Source organism: Protopterus annectens, chromosome 5.part1 (genome assembly GCF_019279795.1).
Source record: "Protopterus annectens isolate FY-2018-M chromosome 5.part1, PAN1.0, whole genome shotgun sequence".
Lineage (NCBI taxonomy): Eukaryota > Metazoa > Chordata > Ceratodontiformes > Protopteridae > Protopterus > Protopterus annectens.
The window spans coordinates 315,959,814-315,985,161 of NC_056736.1; the positions used below are offsets into that span (position 1 = coordinate 315,959,814).

General features: G+C 38.4%; 1 protein-coding gene across 3 annotated transcripts in view; it reads left to right on the top strand.

Moving 5' to 3' along the window:
* ABCC4 (ATP binding cassette subfamily C member 4) overlaps window positions 1-25,348 on the top strand; it is a 2,616,332-nt gene that overhangs the window by 970,297 nt on the left and 1,620,687 nt on the right. For all 3 annotated transcript variants that reach the window (XM_044072995.1, XM_044072997.1, XM_044072996.1), the window contains one exon: window positions 8,150-8,244. In XM_044072995.1, the coding sequence (XP_043928930.1) occupies window positions 8,150-8,244 (95 nt within the window). The remainder of the gene's footprint in view (window positions 1-8,149; window positions 8,245-25,348) is intronic.

Genomic DNA, 25,348 nt, shown 5'->3' on the forward strand with positions numbered 1-25,348 from the left:
AGTCTGTCAGCATGGGACAGCGCCAGACTTTGGCAATATTCTGCCTCCAACGCTTCCTTTTACAAGCTGCTTTTCTTTAAATCTGTAAGATTGCAAGGGCATCTCTTGTGCACAGCCCTCTTCAGGTCACCCCATAGATTTTCTATTGAATTTAGGTCTGGGCTGTGGCTGGACAATTGCAAAACTTTAATTTTCTTTTGGTGAAGCCATTCTTTTGTTGATTTGGATGTATACTTGGGGTCATTATCTTGTTGAAAGGTGAAATTCCTCTTCATCTTCAGCTTTCTAGCAGATGCCTGAAGGTTTTAGGCCAAAAGTGAGTGGTATTTGGAACTGTTCATAATTCCCTCCACCTTGACCAAAGTCCCAGTTCCAGCTGATGAAAAGCAACCCCAAAGCATGATACTGCCACCAGCATGCTTCACTGTGGGGATGGTGTTCTTTTAGTGATGCGGAGTGTTGTTTTTGCGCCAAACGTACCTTTTGGAATTGTGTCCAGAAAGTTCAACCTTGGTTTCCTCGGACCATAACACATTTTCCCACATGCCTTTGTGGTAGTTGATGTATTGTTTTGCAAATTTTAGCCAGGCCTGGATGTTTTTCTTTGTAAGAAGAGGCTTCCATCTTTTAACTCTACCCCTTAATCCAGACATATGAAGAAATACGGGAGATTGTTGTCACATGTAGTACACAACCACTACTTGCCAGAAATTTCTGCCGCTCATTCAGTGTTGCTATAGGTCTCTTGGCAGCCTCTCTGACCAGTTTCATCTATTTTGGAGGGACGTCCAGTTCTTCGCAGCTTCACTGTTTTCCCATATTTTCTCCACTTTTTAGTGACTGTCTTCACTGTGTTCCATGGCATATCCAGTGCCGTGGAAATTTTTTTCTACCCTTCTCCTGACTGATACCTTTCAACAATGAGATCCTTTGGGTGCTTGTCAGATCTCTATGGCTTTTGCTCTAGCAAGCAACTGAGTACATGTCAAGAAAGTCCTACTAGGACAGCTGAACTTTATTTGGGGTTAACCAGTCTCTTTAATTGATGGCAGGTGTTTACCCAAGAAGACTGAATGCTGTAATTTAAATGAAAAGGTGCTTCAGCAAAGTATTAGTTTAAGGGTGTGCACACACAACATAGTAATTGTTTAAGGGTGTGCACACTTATACAACCAGTGTATTGTACGTTTTTTTATTTTTTATATTTTCCCCCTAAGAGATTTATTTGTTTTTTATTTGAATTGTACAGGTTATAGGTTACATTAAACATTAAACGAGGGGAAAGTTTTGAAATAATTTATTGTGGTCTCATTTTTTTATATCACAAAAACTTTCCTGTGGAGCTTTTGTCCCCTGTGCCTCTGCTGAAAATGAGTTCTTGCCCAGTTAGAGTTTTTCAGTAAAGAAATAAATATCAATAAATAAATAAAATAACTTGCCACAGCCAGATGAAGCTACTAAATGACTCGTATGTACTATATACCACAACTGTTTCTATGACTGATTTCTCACATTTGAGGGCTTGTCCTAAATTGGGAATATTTTGTTGTTGCTTGTGTATCTGTAAAGTATTGAGAGCCCATACTGTTATATGCAGCTCGATTAGAAAAAAGGAATTGAACAATCCCAACAACAGTAGGCCATAACTTAATTGAACCTGGTAATCATTAGTAATCTCAGATGTTGTGAAAGAAACCAAAGTAGCGGTCACTGAAGAAAATTTTAAAGGACCTACTAATGTTCATTCCCAAGTATCTTCCAGCCTTATAAAAACAGTATGCAGTGATATAGCAAGTCATTTGCCAGAAGCCCAAGAACCTAACTGCTAAGTTGCTTAACAAGATTCAGTAAAAGTTAAGGGCATGTAGAGAGACAAGTGTTTAACAAAAGTCAGTAGATGTATCGTTTTTTCTGCTTTGTGTAGTTAAGAAGAATTGTGTGCTACTTGTAAATTTTTTAGAATCTTTCATATGAAATGACTTCTACAACATGCCATAAATTAAGATAAGTACCTACATTTAGCAAAACTTAGCAATAATGAACTGTACTTGTAAAATCTGTGATGTCATTTTTTTCTAATCTTCACACGTGATAGCCAAGAACAACTTGCAGTAAGGCAAGTAACTCAAACGTTCATGCCTAGTTTGGCTAGTTTACAGCTTCATTCTTGGGTAAAACAAAATGTTTTTTGTAGAAAAGAAATAAGATTAAAACGTTTGAACTGTGTAATAGACTTTAACATTTGTAATTTTCAAAAAAAGCCAGGTTGTAACTTGAAAACTTGAGTTTAAGGAGTATAAAAATGTTACTATAACATGAAAATGAATGTGATGCTTCATATTTCATAAAAAGGTAGATGACTGAGAGAAGAAAAAAAAGTTAGTTATTACTTAACACCATCTACTGTTAGCAAAATGTTTTTTGCTTATTGCCATTTTTGTGATGACTGAAGTTCCAGCTCACCATTGAGAATATATCCAGTAATTTCATTGTTTCATTTATTGCTTTAATGTTTTCGTCAGTACAAAACATGAGTTATACATTATCAAATGAGCAACAGGCATTTGACTGCCAGAAAATGAAAAGAAGTGTTAATGTGATGAAATGGCAAAATGCTTCTTCCAGAGATTGCAGATAATTGGTGACCTACTGTTGAAGAGACTTTATATTTGGCAAATGTAGGGCATTCTTCTTGAAACAAGCTTCAGAATGCATGACCCCCGTGACCATCACAACTGTTGACAAAGCACCTCTTCACAAAGAGGAAGGCAGTGATAAGACTGTCATTATTTTCTTTTCTGCATCTTATATATGTTTATTTTTTTTTAATATAAAAAAAAACAAGGTAGATGTTGGCAAGTGTTATGTGGACATTTGTGACTAATACCAAATTATTTATAGATATCTGTCTTTTAGAAATGTCAGGGTACTTGTTTTGAAGTAATAATGACTGTAGCTGTGTCAAGTATTTTGTTTTGAGTTAGACTTAAAAAAACAGACTGTTCACTGTTCTCACGTAATTAAATTGTGTTGGCTGCTTGCCAGTCGGTAACATTCCATTGCTGTATAAATAGTAAATCATGTTTTAATGACAGATTTATTACTTATGCATACACCAATAGAATAGCTTTCTTTCAGACTTCACTGTTTAAATTACATAGAGTTCATTAAGAAGCATTTACAGGAAGTGTGTGTGCGTGTGTGTGTATGGGCGTGTGTGTGTGTGTGTGTGTGTGTGTGTGTGTGTGTGTGTGTGTGTGTGTGTGTGTGTGTGTGTGTGTGCGCACACGCATGCTCATGCATGTGTTATATTGATAGTTTCAGGAAAAACAACAGTAGTGTATACTTTTAATATGTAAAAGGCATGGAGTACATTTCAGAGAACAATACAGCTCATGTGTTTTTAATGGTGATGTTAGACAAGTGTTTATTAGATACTTCATGAAGTCTGTGTTAGTGTTCCTCCACCCCTGACACACACACACACACACACACACACACACACACACACACACAGTAATAGAAGTATAAAACTTCATGAATTTGAAAATGTTTCACTTTAAGCTAAATTTATTCTGTTATACAATGAGAGAGAACAATTTTTTTCTATATTTTCAAAAATATATTTCATGAGTATGCACAAATGTTTTGTGCTTTAACTAATGCAGATATTATACAGTAATTGACCTGTAAGTGAATGTTGATAAATTACTCATTGCATTATTTTATATGCCTAATTACATAAGTGACCTGCATAAGATGTTAATGTATTTTCATGGATTTTGTACCCACCCAGGGATTCCAGGGTTAGCAAAATTTACACATGTTGTAAAATATCATTTCTTAAGCTTACAGGACTGAAGAAGCTTAAGACGTATAGCAACAAGCTACATTTTCATTTTAAAGACAATGACAATGTGGGTATTTAATGAATTTTTAAAGAAAAAAATTACAGATAAGACTAGTATAGTATCCATACTGCACTTCTGTGAAAAAAGGAAACAAAACATTTTATGGATTTTAAACAGTTTTGTTTTTTTAAAACATTGTTTTGTTTGCTATTTTGGGGGAGCGATAATAAAGGAAATACATGTTATTTTCTATATATCTAAGGGCCCACAGAGTTACAAAATGAGAATTATTTTTAGGGTATGTATTGAATGACCTTTGAAAACAAAAGTAACATTGAGAATGTTTAGTAACAATATTTATATGATATTAATGGAGTATATGTATGTGCATTGCCAATACTAAGTCAGAAAACTCAGAAAAGAGAAAGATTATATGTTAAATAGACATTTTAACAAGGATATACACATCAGCTAGATGATGGCATCATTAATATCATCTGCTGTATTTGTTTTGTAAACTTAGGTGCATCTAATTGAATGTATTGTACAAGAATGCATTTCAAGCTGATTTGAAATCTGTAGTGATATGGCAAATGTTTCTTTTCTAATAACATGCAAATTACAACAGGAGTGAAAGGAACATTTTGTCTGCTTGCACACTTGACAAAAAGTGAGTAGGAGATGACATGTCATAATTCCAAGTGCCTGGTAACAAAGAAAGAACATGACAAGAACCTGTAAATGATTTAGATTGACTATTTCATTTGCACTTGTTTATAAATGTTTAGGTTTACTTTTCAAATTAGGAAGGGCTGATGCGTTATAAAGCATTACTTTCTTGCTTGTTAAAAAATTGTGTAGTCTTGTCTCAGTATAGCAAGTATGTTAACACAGTACAGAGACAACATATGACAGTAAGCTGCTACTATCCAAGAAATGTATCAAATGTATCCGAAAAGTGAGTCATAACTCTCCTTAACTGATTTACAGCACTAAATAATGAGGGGATGGCCTTGCTATATTCCTTTTAAATAGTCATCTTTTCCAGCTATGTCCATTAACCATAGACTTACAAGTAGAATTCAGTATATATTACACCATTGCAAAAACTTCATTTCTAACTTACAGCTGTTGAAAATATTCAGAATTGCCTCATGTACCAATGTGCACCTGACTGGAATGCTTTTTTGTGCCTCATTCTTATTTTTTCTTCTTTTTCTCATTTATTGTGACTGCAGCTTCTTTTCTTATCCAAAGACTTTCCCTTATGTTACTTACTTTCCTGTCACAGTTATCACTTCACGTAGTCTGTTATATGTTGTGTTAGTCCATATTTTATAATCAAAGTTTAGCAACATTACCAGTCTTCACACATCTCATTTCCTTTTATTTCCCCATTTCTTCTTCATTTTCACTATCCTAGTGCACACATTCCATTATTTTTCATGTCCTTCTCCATACAATCCTTGATAAACTTTTAACTATTCTCATAGCTGCCTTTCTTCCAGACTCTTACAAAAAATGCCTCAAACCAACTGTTGCAGGTGTTTTACCCACAATGTGTTTATTGCATTTAGACTATTCCAGTACAATTTCTTTGTTTGTGTTATCACGGTGCCTCCTTTTATACCTTTCCTGCTTTTTGTATTATTATTTTAACTTCTGGTTTAAATACTCCATTTTCTTGTCTTTGGTCACTTTAACTCCACCGTGTCTGTTAAGTTGGCATAACCGAAGAACACTGGACTGGGTCTAGATATTGATTATTTTTGCCCGTTAAAAACAGTCATAGTATAATCTGACAGCTGCCATGTCAGTGGAGAGCTGTTGCCAGCTGTTTGATTGGTAACTTATTGAGAAAACACAATATAATGTATCAGAGAGATATAATTACTCTGCTTTACTGTTAATTCTGTTTGTAAGGAGTTTGGCACTCACTTTAATTCCTCCACTATCCACCTCTAAAAAAAATGTTATGTAAAAGGGATTAAGGTGATGCAGTCTTTTGCTACATACAGAATCAATGGTGAAATATCTTCTTAATGTCTATAAATCTATTTACTTGTCTGTCTAAACAAAGAAATGCTGGGCCATTCTGTCTAAACAAAGAAATGCTGGACCATTTGGTCAGATAGAATGTGCTTATGCTAGCTAAGCCACAGCTCTTCTAGAACAGTATTAACTCTAGATGCCGTAATCTTCACAACTGCCAATATGTTCAGTCTCACTCATTATGGTTCCCCTTTCCTTATTAGAAAGGGTATTGCATCTTTTTTTTTTTTTTTTTTTTTTTTACCTTTTATTCAATTCTTTTGTTTATTATACCAGATAATGATCCCTTTTTGTTAAGTACAATTATTTCTTATTCTTTTATATATCATTTCTCTTTTTCCTTTCTGTAGTTTGACATGCCTACACCAAAAATGTTTCTTGTTACATACAGTTTGATTTATTTTTACATACCTACAGATATTTGGTGTGTGGTATCCTTTAAATGCAGTCCACCATTCAGTTGTATGACAACATAACATAATATTTCTACAGTTGTGTAAAATAAATATCATTACATTTTACAGAATTCTGTTTTATGGAAATCATCCTCTACTTGTTTTCTTTATATTCTTCCTATTTTACCATCACCGTTTTATGATTAAATCTGTGTCATATGTAGTGTATTTGAAAATATATTTTGTTTTTTAACATAAACTTTGTCTTCCCAGTTTCAAAGAAACATCTGTACCACTTCAAAATACTGTTTTTTTTTTTTCCTTTTACTCTGTTATTTCAGAATTAAGGTCTCTTGTACATTATAATAGGCAAATTGCATACCAGATGTGGTTTATATGTTTCAAAGCATTCTTTTCTGGCACTCAGATGGATGTATACATACATGACTCATACCTTTATCATCCTACCACCTTGATGTACGTGAAAACATGACACTGTTTTTGGAATCATGTGCACTTCATTTATTATCTGCAGCATTTCAGTATTTACTAGTGCTGCATTTCCAGAACATGGCTGAAGGCCAAGATAGCAATTCATTTTTTGTGTAATGTGCTTCTTGCCTGCCTTCTGTGATATTACTGTACTTGCCTCACATTTACAAAATAAAGTCTACCTCTTCTGTCTGTGTCAACAGATACCTAATGTTGTCTGTTATTGCTTCATTACGTTACAATTTATTATTAGACAACATTTCATTCATTTTATGTAGCAGTGTTCGCTGTTCTCCTGCTCATAGTTTTTGTTTTTAATCTGTAATCAGTCTTTCAGTTGTATAGTTCTCATCCTCTGCATTTATTTGTTCACTTTCATCAGCTCCCCCTGCTCTTTCCATGTCTTTTCAGTAACTCTTATCTATCCTCTGATTCAGTGTGTAATTTTTTCTGTTGTATACTTTTATTTTTATCCCACCTGTAAGAGGTATAGGTTCAAAGATTAGTACTAGGAAAACTACCCTTATGGGCCATTTTAAGCCTAGCCAAATTACCCCACATAAGACTCAAACCCTGCATGTTCTGGTGGTAAGGTAAACACCTTAACCATTATGCTAATGTCCCACCCTTATGCTAACCTCCCATCCAAGGGGTATGCCTGTAATTGAATAGACGGGAGCTTTGTATTGGATGTGAATGTTTGAGTTTGTGGCCGTAGTGAGCAGTGCTGAATGGCTGAGGTTAGCTTGTTGGCCAAGAGTGGGCAGAAGTTATAAAATAAATGCTCACCCTTTCAGTTTGGGGAGTTTGTACCATTTTGTGCTTAGGAAAGTACAGTGTTGGGATCTTGAGTCAGCTAGTGTGGTGAAACTGTAGATTTTGTGGAGGGTTGTTTGAAGAGGAGGTGTGTTCTGAAAGTTACCAAGAGCAACAGTAGTTAAGGTGACCTCAAGTATTTGAAGTAAATGATTTTATTCTGTATGTTACTGAGTACTGGGTATTAAAAGTCTAGTAAGTTTATGGGAGTATTTCAGTCATCTAAGAAACTTTCTAATAACAATGTCAACATGTTAAGTGAGTAGTGCCAAGATGTATTTATTAGTCATTACTAACTGAGGTAATTTTATTTCCCCAGAGGTCATAGATGACCATGATCATAAGGCTAAGCTTTGTGAATGTACTGAATTGTAACACTTCTTACAACATTCAGACTCTCTTACAAATGTTTATTTTTGATATATGCTGCTAAACTTTTCAAATTTTAAATTCTGTCATTAGAGGGTTTTAGACAGTTGGCATTTGGCTGTGATTTCTAATGTTTTCATTGTCTGTAATACATCATGACCTTTTTTTTTATAGGACCTTGATATGCTGGAAGACGGTGACCTTACTGTGATTGGTGATCGTGGAGTGACATTAAGTGGGGGTCAAAAAGCACGAATAAACCTTGCAAGGTACAACAGACAGCAGTTAATGTAGAGCATTCAGTAGTTCAGTTATCCTAAATGCCATTTAAGGCCTGTCCATCTAGGTGTGATTTAACTGGTCTTTTATTATTTCAGATTGTTTTTAAATTTTCCTGCCTTTTCCATGTGTCTTTGTTTTATATTTAATTTCATGTCCAGCTGTACACCTGATATTAACCTTACAAGTAGTGTTGAAAAACAGTGAATATTTTGTTATATTTTTCATGTTTTATTGTCTTTGGTCATTTTTTTCTTTATGACCACACCGACATTATGATGTTATGACAGAGACTGGGTAAATAATTTATTTAATATTTGGTAACCAGCAAATTACTACACGGTGACCAAGGTGAGAATCAAACCCTGTACCTTATGCCTATAAGGCAAACACTTTACCCTCTATGTCTAATAACCCCCATGACTCTTTTCAGCCATGACATGGAAGCACAAAAGCAGAAGCAAACAAGATGAATATTCTTGAAACAAACAATACACAAGATCAAATGATTGTTACAGGGTGTTAGAACAATCATGCTGGTTGCAGAGCCTTGGGTTTTCTATTAAATGCTTGTTACACAGTCTTATATATAGAGAAGGTTAGAGAAATGGTTAATGGTAAAACCAAAACTGTTTACAATATTTGCAAATATACACATAATGATTTGTAAACACCAGCAGGCTATTCTGGATAATCAAAAAAAAAAAAACACCTACGTTTTTAGTAGTGTAGCTACTTTACTTACATTGTGGGATCATTACTGCATTATCAAATAAGATGTTCTGTTTGCAGGGCAGTCACTAACTTGTTTGCCTAGAACATAAGGCTCTCCTATTGCTTAAGTTAGCATGTAAAACATTATACTAATTTAGCAGTGAAACTCTATGGCCTCAGTGAATCTTGATAGCATGGCATCAGCTCCGAGAAAAACATAGAGGGGCTATCCTTATCAACAAACTAAAATGCAGAGGTAATACACTTTCTACCTCAACACTGTTTACTTTGGTATTGTATTTAGGGCATTTTTTAATCCAGCTTCAAAGGTTTGTAATTATACAAGCTTCAGTAAGTGCAGACAGACAGTTTAAATTATGTCTAAATTACTATGTTGTTCTCAAAGTTCGCAGGGTGTTCCACATTTCACTACTTGCTCAGTAACCTGAGATCCTTGCCCCCTCTAGACTTGTGGCAATGGACATTTATGATTGCTGACTGCAGTGCTTGTTCCAGAAGCTAAAATAATCCTCAACGTTCCCTTAAATGTCAAGTCTATTAATGAGCACTAGGACAAGATGTGCAGATTTAATTCTGTTAACCCTATTGTTTAAAATAGATTAAGACTATGTGTTGTTTGTCAGGTTTCATCCTAGATTTCTGTTTGTGTCAAAGTAAACTTTAGTCATTTAAAACTACACACATGTAGCCTAAATGAAATTTTGTGCATCAGCTCAATTCTTGAGATTCTTGTGTTGTATCTTTTAGTATCCCCAATGGCTGCAGACCCTAAGACTTCCCCAGCTGGACTTAAGCCAATTTATTCCTCCCATGGTAGGAAATCTCCAGAACTATGGAGCTGAGAGCTGTCTAGTGGAGTCATTATTCAGACCAATTAGAGTTGTTTGTGTATTGGTCAGCATCCCAGCTATGAGGAAAATTTTTTTAAAAATATGTCCTAATCACTGTGATAGTGATGTGAGGACTTGCATTACTGTTTAGACTGCCTATGCCCCTCTACAGGCACATTCTTGCTCCTCCACATACAAGGTCTAGCATCAGCAGCTTACTTGGTCAGATGTGCCCATGTCTTCCCTGCTGCGGGTCTCTACATCATGGTCTGAGGCTCCGCCATTAGAGAATTGGCATGAACTGTGTGAAAACTACTGTCCTTTCCTCCGGGATGGGTACACCATCTGTACCACCAAGAGGACAAGCTGCTACTTGAGCCATAGTCACCTGCAGCATACTGTGGGATGTTCTTCATCTCACATTGCTGCAGTCCTTACACTTGGGTAGTCCGCTGTCCTCGGTCGGCCCGAATATCAAAGTATTAGGCTGATGTCGGTCAAGGCGCTTAAGACTGACATCAGGACGTCAGGGTACAAATGCGCATGACCGACGTCATATCCTCAGTCTTTTTTGCCGCATGGTCCGATGCAGAAGCAGCGTTGCAAGTGCCGTTCGGCTTCTGAAATTTTACGAATACGGAGTTTCAGACTGAGTCAAAGTTGGCTAAGTACCCCGTTGGGGAATATTTTAGTTTTTTCTTGCCTCAGTGGGAAACAGATACCGCATAGAGATTATCATACTTTGTGTATTCCTTGTTTGGGGCCTGAGCACGACGTTGTTGGGTGTCGCTTTTGTGCTAGGTTCAATAAGCGCACTATTAAGCGAAGGTTAGATTGTGCCAGGTTGGTCTTCGGGAAGCGGTGCAATTATAATATGCCGTCGGATGCTCCGGCCGCTTCAAGAAGCGCAAAGACAAAGCAGCTAAACCCAGGCAAGAAGAGCCCGCATCGGACGCCGGTTCTTTAGAGGTGTCAGTGGAACCGGTGGTTCCGCCAGAGGTTTCTCTGGAGTCCCAGGGGGAGACTTTGTTATTGCAGGATGTGGCCTCTCAGGAGGCAGGTCAGGCTGTAGGGGCTTCTCAGGTTACTGTACTCCCTTCCCTTCCCTTCCTAGGGTGGTTAGGCCCTCTCCTTCTGTTTCCAAGGCTTCTCCCAGAGGCAGGCCAGGTTTAGCTCCTGTTGGTGTCACTCCTAGTTCATCAGGATCTGTGCCCAAGAAGCACATGCTTAAAATGGCAGAAGATTTAATTACTTTGATTAGAGGTTCTTTGCCCCCTCCTGATAAGAGGCCTAGGGTGGAACCAGAGTTAGGGAGTTTTGAGCAGGCTTCGGATGTTTCAGAGTCTTCGGCTGAAGACTTGCAGGAGTATTCTCCTTATTCTGATTCTGATGTGGATGATTCTACTCCTTCTGCTTCTCCTCCAGAGGATTTTTCTTTTTCAGAGACTCTTCATTCCATGAGGGAACATTTTAAGTGGGAAGGTCAGGACTTCTCTGATTCCAGGAAAAGGCTTAGGGAATTTTTGCTTTTACCCCAGCATAGGCCTTTGGCTATACCTCCTGTTCTGGATGTTGTGGAAGATGTCTTTGCAGAGGCTTCACTTAATCCTGATTCTTTGCCTCCTGCTCCTGTTAAACCGGATAGGTATTACAGGGTGCCTGAAGCTCATAAATATCTTTATAAGAGTCCTAGGGCGACCCAGAAACTGTTAGTCAGGGACCTAAGGGTGTCAAGGCCTCTGTTGTAAAAATCCGGTTCCTCCAGATAAAGAGGCCAGGGCTTTGGATAGATGGGGAAAGAAAGTCTATACTTCTTCCACCTTAGCTATGAGGGCTTTGAATTGCCAGTTTCACATGTTGAAATATCAAAACTATCTACTTTCTCAATTGAAGTCTAAGGTAGATGCTCTGGCGGAAGGTATTGAGTGTAAAGAATTACAAGATTTGGTACATGTTTCTGAACAGGTGGGTAAGCATTCTTTACAATGTGGTTTTGATGCTGTACAGGCCTCGCCTAGGGTGGCTGCCACTGGGTCAGTTCTTCGCAGGCACGCCTGGCTGAGGGATCAGAATTTATCTGACCATGTTAAGACAAGGATTTTAGATGCTCCTTTACAGTCTGATGTGTTGTTTGGTTCACCTGTGGAGGCAGTCTTAAAGAAAATGGAAGACAAGGCTAAGTCTATGCAGACTGTTAAAGATTTTTTGCAAGTTCAGCCTCCAAGTTTAGTAGGAATTGGCCTGCTAAGGGGTGGACGTACCCTTCTTATGATTCACAGTCTAGGGGTAGATCTAGACATGGTAGGGGCAGAGCTCACGGCTCTTTCAGGCCTAGAACAGGGAGTTCACCTGCACAGTCTTTGGTGAGGGCAGGGGCCAGTCCTTTCGTAAACAGGCCCAATGACCTACCTTTTCAGCTGCCAGAGCCTTCTCGTCTGGCAGCACCTTTGGGAGGAAGGTTGGCACTCTTCAAGGAAAATTGGAGTTTAATTACCCAAGACAGATGGGTATTGGATATCATACACCAAGGTTACAAGTTTTATTTCCATACCTTGCCTCCTTTCAAAGGCATGCCAGACGTTCCTCCTCAGCAAAGAATAGAGGCTCACAAACAAATTTCTCTGCTGCTTCAAATAGGGGCCATACAGCCGGTCCCTCTGCCAGAAGTGGGCCTAGGATTTTATTCTCGCCTGTTCCTAGTACCAAAGAAGGGGAACACGTGGAGACCAATTTTGGATTTATCTATCCTCAACACTTATCTGGACATTCCCAAGTTCAAAATGTTGACGTTACAACAGCTTTTACCTCTGCTGGGCAAAGATCACTGGATGGTAACTCTGGATCTCAAGGAGGCTTACCTTCATGTTCCTATCAGGCTAAGTTGCAGGAAGTATCAAGGCTGGCTGGGACTTCTCATTATCAGTTCTCTGCATTGCCCTTTGGCTTATCTACTGCCCAGAGTGTTCACGAAAGTTCTGGCTCCAGTGATAGCTTTCAGGCTAAAAGGAATACAGATCTATCCTTATTTGGACGATTGCCTGATTCTGGCTCAGGGAAGGCGAACTTCTTCATCATTTGCAATATGTGATAGCAGTGCTAAGATGCCTGGGGTATTCTGTGAACGAAATAAAGTCCAGTCTAGTACCCTCTCAGGACATGTGCTTTCTGGGTGTGAGACTGAATACAGCATCCCAGATGGCCTTTTTGACCCCGGACAAACAAAAGAATCTTTCCCTTTACTTCCATCAATTGTCTCATCAGTCCAGGCTGACTGCAAGGACAGTCCTTCAAGCCTTGGGGTTCATGGCATCTTGTATTCTGGTGCTTCCCAATGCCAAACTGCATATGAGGAAGCTACAATGGTATCTCAAAAATGTATGGACACAGCACTGCCAGGATATGGACACTGTCATTCAGATAATACCTTGCATTCAAAAGGAATTTTTGTGGTGGGCTCAGGAATGTCACCTAAACAAGGGACTCTCTGTGACCCGCCAGAGGCGAGTCAGATTCTAACGACAGATGCCTCAGACAAAGCTTGGGGAGCTCATCTAAATGGAAAGTGGATACAAGACACGTGCCTGCCAGACTACAACATCTACATATCAACTTGAAGGAGATGTTAGCAGTCCAATTTGCATTAATAGCTTTCAAGGATTTACTTCTTCCAGGGCAGGTGTTGATTCTAACAGACAACACAACTGTCATGTGGTACATCAACAAGCAAGGGGAACACATTCTTATCCTCTATGCAGGCAAGCAATGATTTTGTGGGAGACTGCTCTCAGTTTACAGCTAAATCTTCAGGCAAGGTTTCTGCCGAGCACAGAACTCCTTAGCAGATGTGTTGAGCAGACGAATTATGGATCCCCACGAGTGGAAATTGGATCCTCATGTATTTCAGGAATTGACAGTGTCATGGGGAACTCCAGACATAGATCTGTTCGCTTCTCCACTAAACTACCAGCTGCCAAAGTTTTGCACAAAAGGTTTCATCCCACAGCCTGGAAAGTGGATGCTCTTTCTTTCAATTGGAGCAATCTTCATGTGTATGCCTTTCCACCTCTGCCTCTCCTCCCAAAGGTACTCTAAAGGTCAGACAGGACAAGCCAAAGATGATTTTAATAGCTCCAGATTGGCCTCGACAGCACTGGTACCCATTACTGAGAAGTCTGGTACGGAGCCTCCATGGCCTTTGCCTTCGATTCCACACCTGCTGTCTCAGGAGAACAGTCATTTACTCAATGTCAAACTTCACTCTCTTCACCTAACAGCCTGGCATATTCTGTTTTGAACTCTGGAGGGTCTCAGCTTCCACAGCAAGTTTTGAATGTTATTTTGGAGGCCAGAAGGCCTAGTACAAGGAAAGTGTACGCAGATAAATGGAAGAGATTTTTATTTTGGAGTACAGCAAAGGAATTTGATGTTTCTGAGCCTAATTTAAGTGTGGCTCTTCAATATCTTACTGAGTTACTGGACAAAGGTTTGTCCTTCTCTTCTATTAAGGTTCATGCTGCAGCAATTTCTGCTCACTATGACTGTGATCCACCATTGTTTTCTCATCCTTTGTTCAAGCAATTCCTTAGAGGGGCAAAGAATATAAGACCCCACGTAGAGCTCCTACTCCTGCTTGGGATCTCAATTTTGTGTTGGAGAAACTCACTCTACAACCTTTTGAGCCTGCAGCTACTGCCGAGTTGAAATATTTATCATGGAAGACTGCTTTTTGTTGGCCATTACCTCTGCAAGAAGGGTTTCTGAATTACAGGCCCTTATGGCGGTTGAGCCTTTCTTAATTTTCCATAAGGATAGGGTATCTTTGCGTACTAATCCTTCCTTTATGCCTAAAGTGGTTTCTAGTGTGGCTTTAAACCAAACTATTCATTTGCCTACTTTTTATGCAAATCCCCAAAATAAAGGGGAAAAGATTTTGCACACTTTAGATGTACACAGGCAGTTGCGATATTATTTGAGCAGAACTAAAGGGTTCAGGCAATCTCAGCAGTTATTTGTTTCATTTGCTTTGAGTTCTCAGGGCAAGCCTGTGTCAAAACAAACTATTTCTAAGTGGATTGGGTTTTGCATTGCTTTCTGTTATTCCCATCATGGTAAGGAGATTCCAGCTGGGATTAGGCCTCATTCCACTAGGGCTACTGCCACTTCTACAGCTTTTTTAAGGGGGGTGGCAACTAAAGATATTTTGGAGGCAGCTACTTGGGAGTTCAGTGCATACTTTCTCTAAGCATTATCACCTTCCACTTTACTCTAAATCTAGGGCTGGTTTTGCCACTGCAATTTTACAGGGCATTTTGGCAGCTCCTGCTGCTTTATAGTTTTGCCATCCTCCCTTACCTCTGCTTTGGGATTCTACCCAAGTGTAAGGACTGCAGCAATGTGAGATGAAGAACATAGTACAGTTTTGTACCTACCATAAATGTAGATGTTCGAAGATCCACATTGCTGCAGTCCAATTTACCCTCCCTCCTTCCCCTCTGTAGTTAGAGGCGGTTGTGTGGGTTGGGTTGTAAATATTGTGTATATTGTATATATTGTACATATAATTAGTGCAAGGGTGGTTGGTTGGTTTTTGCTGTCTTTTGGTTTTGACCTTTCTTTTTAGGGTCTTCTGACATCTGGGGCAAGAAAAGACTTGAGGATATGACGTCGGTCATGCGCATTTGTACCCTGACGTCCTGATGTCAGTCTTAAGCGCCTTGACCGACGTCAGCCTAATACTTTGATATTCGGGCCGACCGAGGACAGCGGACTACCCAAGTGTAAGGACTGCAGCAATGTGGATCTTCGAACATCTACATTTATGGTAGGTACAAAACTGTACTTTTAATTCCTATGTGACAGCGAGACCAGCGTTGTCTTCACTTGGCATATTTTATTAAAATAAAAGCTTACTTAACCCGTTAAAGCATTTGGATCTCTGGTGTAAAGGACCTGATATACCTAGTAATATCTTACACATTATACCTAGTTAAAAGTAAAAAAAAAAAAAAATCTTATTTTACTTTATCTTTTCAACACTCATAATATTCCTTGTGTTTCACTGTTGCAGTCTTAACAACTTCAAACTTCATTGCTGTAAAAGCCCTTGGCAGGCACAAAACGTTTCCTCTTATAAAGGCCTAACAGACACCCTCTCGCTGATGTCAGGATGTCTGGGTATAAGGATCTTCAGCTGGCACCTTATTTTGTTTTATTTCTAGCCATCAGAACTCAAAGCATCCAGTGTGTTGAGTGCACTGGTTGGTCCGTGTCAGAGAGCTTCCAAAGTTAAGTGCCCCATTGGGGTGCATTTACTTCTTTTCACTTGTGTTGCTGTATTAGATGTTCTCTAAGAGAAATGCTTGCATTGAGTGTGATAAGCAAGTTCTACATTGAGATTTCCATACTCTGTCATTGTTGCCTTGGCTTGTAGTATGATGTGTCTCATTGTCCCCACTGTGCTGACTTTATTAGGTATACTGTTAAGTGTAGAACTAAGTCCTTAGCTGAAAAGAAAAGGATGCCAGGGACATTCATGCACTATGGTGTCTGCCAATCATGCTGACTCTGACCTTTCTTGTAAATGAAGGGTGAAACGTCCCAAGCACATTAGGGTAGCAAACAATTTGTTTTCATCATCAGTCAGTCTGCACAGACTCATGATTGTCGTAGGAGAAGAGACATCTGTGCAGTCTCCTCTGATGATCAAAAACATGGCTGAGGCCTGTAGAGACCCTTTCTAAGTCAGATATGACAGCAGCCCCCTCTACATCTGCTCATATAACTTGAGTTATTGATTGGGGTCAGGGTCACTTTGTAGACCTTGGCTTTTGATGCCTGCTGCTGGCCTTCTGAGGGGGAGGTTGGAATCCCCCAGGTTTGGCATGAGTCTTCAGTGGACCAAGCACAGGTTGCAGGCACTCATCCAAGGCCTGCCCCTATATGTAATGCCACACCCAGACCTATTTCAAGCACAAAGCTTAAAAAGGCTGCATCCAGCTTACCACAACCTAAACCTTCTGGCTGCCGGTCTCATGAGGCCTATCAGCAGAATCTACTCAGAATGGCTGAGAATCTCCTACAGTTTGAAAGATCCAAGCAGAATAGCCCTACTAGAAAACCCTGTTATAGGATCTCTGTCTTGAAAGAGGTAGAGGGACCTTCCCCCACGAATCCATTGATTCCTATGACCCAGATGAAAATTAATTAGCATATGTTGACTAAATCTCTACTGGTTCATATGTAGATTCAGAGTCTGGTGAAATTCTTGACTCAGCTTTGCCACTTGAACACTTCACCTTTGGGGAGACACTCCATAAAATGCGGGAGCTCTTCAGTTGGAAAGCTCAGGACTACTCTCAATTCAAGAAAATGGAAAGATAATTTTAAAATGCCTTGAGCACAAACCTCTTGCTATTCCTCCAGTACTTGAGGTAGTGTATAATGTCACACTTGACTCTTCCCTGAAGCCTGATTCCCAACCACCTGCTCACAGGAAGCTAGAACTTGTTTTGCATGGTCTTGAATTCCCCTAAACACCTTTTTAGAATTCCTGTGGTGGATCCCAAGGTGGTGTCTCAAGGTCATTAGGGAGCTCAGGGCAGCATCTCTAGAAACCTTTTACAAATTGACATAGGAGTTCGGATCCTTGACAGACTTGAAAAGATAGTGTACACCCCTGCCACCATGGCCATGTGAGCTCTCAATGCCATTTCCATAGAGTCAAATTCTGGAGGCCCTTCTAGACCAAATGGAAGAGAAACTGGAGGGGATAAAGTTCAGAGCTCTATATAATAAAGAATTGCTTGATCTTTGTAACTCCTGTTCCCAGGTTGCTAAGCATTCTTTGCATTGTGGCTTTGATATTTTAATAGAAGTTGCTCATAGGCATGCCTGGTTATAGGAACAGCCCATTCCAGAATATGTGAAATCTGAAAACCTGGATGCATCTTTGGGCAATGCAAAGTAATCATGGAATTGATGAGTATTATTTTGGATCACAACTATATATACTTCGAGGGGGAATACTATAGGCAGACCAGAGGAGTGGCTATGGGGGCAGCTTGTGCCCCCATTTTTGCTAATTTAGTATTACTGGATTGGGAAAAGGACAAGGTTTTTAAATGTCAATATTACAAGTATATTAGATTATACACAAGATTTCTAGATGATATATTTATATTATGGGATGCTCAATTGGATACATTAGAGGAATTTATTAGATATTTGAATAGCTCTAGCCAGTTTTTAACATTTACGTATAGTTATAGTGTAGAAGGAATATCATATTTAGATACATTCATGGCAAGTACGGAAGAAGGATTTTCTTCTCATATTTATAGAAAAAAATACTTTCTCAAACAATTATCTTGAATTTACAAACTTTCATCCCTTAAAAATGAAAAAGAATATATTTAAGGGACAATGTATCAGGGCAGCACGAATGACTTCTAAATATAACGATATGGTAGAGGAAATAGCATTCATTAGTAAGTTATTCAAAGACAGGGGATACCCCAATTATTTAATCCATGAGGTCGAAATATATGTTAAGGCACAGTGGTGTAACAAATATTACCCAGTGTTAGGGAAACAATATTATGGCAAGGAAACCGCACCCGCACAAGGAAACGGATACAATAGAGCATGTATATTGTATTATACTCCACAGGTTTACAATATAAAGGAAATGGTAAAAAGATATTGGAATGTATTGACAGCAGATATAGATGTAAGTAAGTATGTGGGTGATGGACCTATATTTGTTTACAGGATGGGGATGAATTTGAAGTCTATATTGGAAAGGAACGTCAGCCATAAAGGGGATAGGAATGATAATAGGGGAACTAGAAAATGCGGAAGTTGTCAGTATTGTAAAGTCATAAATGAAGATGAAAGTACAGTTCTGGATAATGTTAACAGAACTAGAATAAAATATGCTAGGGGTAATTGTAACACCAAGAAGATTATATACCTAGCTAAATGTAGTAAATGTATTTGTTTCTCTACAGGAAAGACGGAACGGAAATTCAAGAGGCAAATTTATGAACATTTATATTCTATTAAAAAGGAAGATACTAGCAACGCATTATATAGACATATACAGGAGACAGATAATACACATCAGTTTAGATTTGCAATATTAGAAAGAATACATGTTACTTTTAAAACAAATACTAGAAACAGCTGAGAGAGTCCAAAGGTCGAAGTAGATAATACAAATACTGGTCAGTGACCACGCAAAGACCACCAGGGTGTAAGATTCAAAAACCAAAATTTATTGAAGCGCTTTTTGTCTGCTTAGTAAGCAGACTTCTTCAGAATAAATTAGACTCATCCAACCTGCTACATTTAAAACCCTAACTGGTCATCAATTGAATATAACAAGTGTTAATTGTGATCCAATATAGGCGGAAGAACTATGTAAAAACCACCTCACAGTCTATTTACTTGACATTACTTCTTAAAATACACAAAAACTAATCATAAAACTTCTCAAATGTATGCATGTACAAATCTACATATGTACACCAACTTTAGGAATTACATAAATTTAAATTATATAAACAAGTTAAAAAGTAAACACATATAATAGTAATTAAAATAGTAATAAACATTGGAATACACATAACAGCCTTATAAAAGTACTTATACAAGTACTTGAAAGGTCCTAAGTAGAATATATACTCTCTTTGGGTGGAAAGTTGATCAGTCAAAACCACCCACTTAATAGTTCCTTATCAGGGTGATATATATAAATGCATGTGTCCAAAAAAGTAAATATATTTTTAACAAATGCATATAAGTAAATATAAGTAAATATCCACCCATGCAACAAGTAAACCTATATAAAAGATCGAAACATGTACAAAAAAATGTACAGAAAATACATGTACATATATGTACCTTTTAAGACTCAAAATACTTAATAAACATGAAATTGAACATGCTTCATTAAGACCTGGGAAATGGTAAGCCTCCAACCTTATCTGCCAATGTAGTTCAAGTGCAAGTAATTTAAGTGATGCAGGACCACCTCTATTGTCCCCAACTAGCTGGTCTATTGCTATAAATTTAAACTGGTGGGTAGGGAATTCTACAACGTGTTTGGCAAGGGCGTTAGTTTATGTTTCCTTATAGCATACTGGTGTTCGTAGATACGCTCCCTAAACCTATGTTCAGTCTTCCCCACATAGTATGCCAAGCAATTTTGGCATTGTGATAGATACACTAACATCTAAGAATTACAGTTATTCCTATATTTAAGTTTAAACTCTTTTTTGTTGATAGAAAATCTACTAGATTCGATTATGTAGTTACAAAAGTTACAAGCATGGCATTTGAACATTCCCGGGGATCTTGTAATGGGAGGTTTCATCTCAAACCAGGACTTAAGGTTCTTGTCTTTCCTGTAAGTCACCTTCGGACTCAAACCTAGTTCAGCAGACACCCCTGGGTCCGCTCTAAACAGGTGCCAGTTCTTTCTAATGATATCCCACAAAATGTCACTATCCGTTGCAAAGGTAGTAATAAATCTGGGTATATCCACCTCGATGGTCCTATCCACAGATTCTAGACTCAGATTACCTACGGGAGATGTCAACATAATAGGATCAACCCTTTCCTTGATCCGTAAAAGTGGTACATAAACATTAGAACTCCTTTTTAGTGAAACCTCTTTAATTAGGTCCTCAATTAATTTAGAGGGGTAACCTCGGCTCAAAAACGTCTTTTTGAGAGTTGTACATTCAGCAATAAACATATCATCTCTACTGGTGATTCTTGCTGCCCTTACAAGTTGTCCTTTAACAACTGCTCTTTTCTGTGTAAATGGGTGACAGCTTGTAAAATGTAGCAAGGTGTTAGAATATGTAGACTTCCTGTGCACCTTGGATGTATAACATAAAGCAGTGGAGTCCTTTTCTAATAAAATGTCAAGGTAAGATATCTGCTTATCACTAAAAGTGAAGGTAAACTCAAGAAAGTCTGTTGTGGCATTTAGACGGTTAACAAATTCTACAGCCTGTACATCATTTCCATTGAAGAGAATAACAATGTCATCTAAATAACGTGTGTAAAATACTGAATGTTTACTATATAAAGGATGATTGAAGACAAGTTTGTGTTCCCTCTGAGCCATGACCAAGTTCGCCACACTGGCCCCGTAGGGTGAACCCATACCAACTCCCACAGTCTGTAAATAATAGTTGTCTCCGAGCATAAAGAAATTCCTAGGTAGTGTTAAGTCCAAAAGCTCACATACCAATGAAATGTCATAACTACTAGCATCCCTAGCTCTCAATCTATCACCTACCCAGTCAATTGCTATATCCTGTGGGATGCAGGTGTATAAATCTTTGACATCTACCGTGAGGAAGTTGTAGCACTCCTCATAGTTGATCGCATTTATTCTGGATAAAAATGTCCATGAATCCTTGCAAATATGTGTCTCCATAACAATATATTTACGTAGCACATGGTCCACAACTTTAGCACATGCATAAGATGGTGAACCCCGGCTGTCAATCAAGGGGCGCATAGGTGGATTAATTAAGTTTTTATGGATTTTGGGTATACCGAAAAAGTAAGGAGTCCTAGGGTAGGAAGTTGACATATAATTGTGTAAATCTTGATTAATCCTAGCTTCCAAAAACATTTCCTCAATCTGCTCCTTAATAATCCGATAAGCATCATTAACTTCATTTAAGGAACTCAGTGCGTATGCTGGAGTGTCAAGTAGTGCAGTCATACGATCAAAATAATCATCCTTGTCAAAAATCACCCCCCCACCTTTGTCCGGTTTACAGATACGTAAATTGTTGGAACGCAGAACTTGGATACAATCAATTTCAGAGTTATTGGTAATATGCGGACCATATAAGTTAGTATGAGGACCATGTGAATTAGTTCTTATTTTTGAACACCTAATATCAACCTCACATACTTGCTCAAACATCGACAAAAGAGGATGAAGTGGGGGATTAAATGTACTAGGAACGTGTAATGGATTAGAAATATCAGTGTACGCCCCCCCACCCATCATAAGTTTGAAATTGAGCTTTCTAGTGAAGGTTTTAACATCAATGATAGCCTTCACGAAGTCGAATTTGTGATGTGGTACATACGTGTGACCCTTAGCCATAAGGTCCACAATTTCGGAGGTAATAAAGGTGTTTGAAAAATTATAGACCTTAAAGTCACCTGAGGTATTCGTACTGATGACTGGGCCCTGCTGCACGTGATCCTCGTCCAAAACATTGGTCAATGAGAGAGATAGTGCTGGTGCATCACTAACCTCTTCTTCATATGTGGTAGAAGACAAATAATTAGGAGTCAATAATACTAATGGTTGGTTCTCCTCTGATTTGTTTGATTCGACCATTGACGTTGAGTTTTGGGTCTCACTCCTAAAAAATTCTCCTGTGAATTAACATTGTTGTTAAAATTGAGGTTGTTTCTATTCTGTATCCTCTCGCTCCTACATAATTCAACCAATGGCATTTGTTCATTGGTCAAAGGGGTATCCTCCTGGATAATGACATCAGAGTTATTGTTAGAAAAAACACTCTCACCTGGGTTAGAGGGGGCATTATTATTAGAACTGATGTTGTAAGTTCGGGTGTTTATCCTCCGAGTTTGCCCTAAAGGAGGGTTTGGGTAGGCTGCCCCTTCCCTATAAGCTTTGGAGTCCCTATCCAATTTTTTAACTTTCACAGATTTTAGTTTAACTAAATAACTATCTATACTACTGAACAGTCTAGCATAATCAAACCTATACCTGTCGAAGACTAAATCAGCTTTTATTGCATTATCCAACACGTTGGCTTCCATATTAAGTTCATCAACTTGTAATGTGTAATGTTTAATCATAACATTAAGCAGCTCAAAACCATGCCTATCATACATGGAAATCAATTCTTGATGAAAAACAGAATTTGCAACCAACCCTGTCGGGTATTGAAAATGCCTCAAGCCCTTTGGCACAATTTTCCGAACTAAACATTCATTAAAATAAGCAATTTCCAGCTGTAACTTTTTAATTTTAAGCATAATATTGTCCAATGTTTTTAAATTACTGGAAATGTCAGGTTCAGAAACAGTACGCTGGAAAGGTGCTGTTACTGTTTCAGGCTTAAACGATGGATTGACACAGACCCAGTTGGCTAAATCCGGATAGTTCACAAAATTATTACTCACCAGAGGTTGTGGTCTAGTGTTCCCTGTGACAGGAAAGTTTGAACCAGGACCTTCATGCTGGCAGTTCATATTTAAAACAAAATTGGAACTAGGACCTTCTTGCTGACTGTTCGTGTTTATGACAAAATTACCCTCAAACGGTCGACCAATGTCCGTTGCCAAAACCCCTGAAGTTTTACACATTGTGCTCTTTGCCCTGACATCAAAGGCTGGTAGATTAGGTAAAATATCATCCCCGGACTGTACAGAATGCTGTCGATTAAGTGATAGATCCAAAACATTGTGTTGCTGGTTCGCGTTGAAACTAGTAACCGGAGTTCTCCTCTGCCCTTCAGTATTGACGACAACCAAACCTGCTGTTGCATATTGCAGGTTGACGTTAGAATCAGGAGCCGGAATTCTCCTCTGCCTTCCTGCATCGTCGTCAGTCCCCACCACAGCTGCAAATCCTGTAACGGTAAAGCCGTTGTCAGAGATAGTAAGCACCCGTTTAACCGGGTTAAGTCCAGTGTCTGATTCTGGTAAAGACATAGCGTTCCTCAATGGAACATGCGCATTTGAACAGACTTCAATGCCATTATTATTAGTTGTATTATTAGGCAGTAGTTCAAGTGCACCAGATGGTGTTGTACAACCGACTGCTGGGTTCATCCTTAAATGTAAACTGGTTTTTGCACCTTGCGCTTTTTCCAACAAATCGATTCTGCACAACATAGAATCGATTTTACTGAGTAACATGTCCAAAGATTTCAAGTTCAAATTTTGAGAGTCATGAAGCTTTAAAGGTTGGATGTCAGAAGACATAGAAAGTACATTTTGGTTACCTGGCGAACTCGATCTTAGTAGCTCGGGTGTACCATCAGGAAACTCACTAGCTGGTTCAGTAACAGAATCAGACGCCATACTAAAGAAAACAACGAACTCCACAAGTTACTTTTAAAACAAATACTAGAAACAGCTGAGAGAGTCCAAAGGTCGAAGTAGATAATACAAATACTGGTCAGTGACCACGCAAAGACCACCAGGGTGTAAGATTCAAAAACCAAAATTTATTGAAGCGCTTTTCGTCTGCTTAGTAAGCAGACTTCTTCAGAATAAATTAGACTCATCCAACCTGCTACATTTAAAACCCTAATTGGTCATCAATTGAATATAACAAGTGTTAATTGTGATCCAATATAGGCGGAAGAACTATGTAAAAACCACCTCACAGTCTATTTACTTGACATTACTTCTTAAAATACACAAAAACTAATCATAGAACTTCTCAAATGTATACATGTACAAATCTACATATGTACACCAACTTTAGGAATTACATAAATTTAAATTATATAAACATTATTTAAATTATATAAACAAGTTAAAAAGTAAACACATATAATAGTAATTAAAATAGTAATAAACATTGGAATACACATAACAGCCTTATAAAAGAAGTAATGTTAAGTAAGTTAAGATATTTTACCTAATCTACCAGCCTTTGATGTCAGGGCAAAGAGCACAATGTGTAAAACTTCAGGGGTTTTGGCAACGGACATTGGTCGACCGTTTGAGGGTAATTTTGTCATAAACACGAACAGTCAGCAAGAAGGTCCTAGTTCCAATTTTGTTTTAAATATGAACTGTCAGCATGAAGGTCCTGGTTCAAACTTTCCTGTCACAGGGAACACTAGACCACAACCTCTGGTGAGTAATAATTTTGTGAACTATCCGGATTTAGCCAACTGGGTCTGTGTCAATCCATCGTTTAAGCCTGAAACAGTAACAGCACCTTTCCAGCGTACTGTTTCTGAACCTGACATTTCCAGTAATTTAAAAACATTGGACAATATTATGCTTAAAATTAAAAAGTTACAGCTGGAAATTGCTTATTTTAATGAATGTTTAGTTCGGAAAATTGTGCCAAAGGGCTTGAGGCATTTTCAATACCCGACAGGGTTGGTTGCAAATTCTGTTTTTCATCAAGAATTGATTTCCATGTATGATAGGCATGGTTTTGAGCTGCTTAATGTTATGATTAAACATTACACATTACAAGTTGATGAACTTAATATGGAAGCCAACGTGCTGGATAATGCAATAAAAGCTGATTTAGTCTTCGACAGGTATAGGTTTGATTATGCTAGACTGTTCAGTAGTATAGATAGTTATTTAGTTAAACTAAAATCTGTGAAAGTTAAAAAATTGGATAGGGACTCCAAAGCTTATAGGGAAGGGGCAGCCTACCCAAACCCTCCTTTAGGGCAAACTCGGAGGATAAACACCCGAACTTACAACATCAGTTCTAATAATAATGCCCCCTCTAACCCAGGTGAGAGTGTTTTTTCTAACA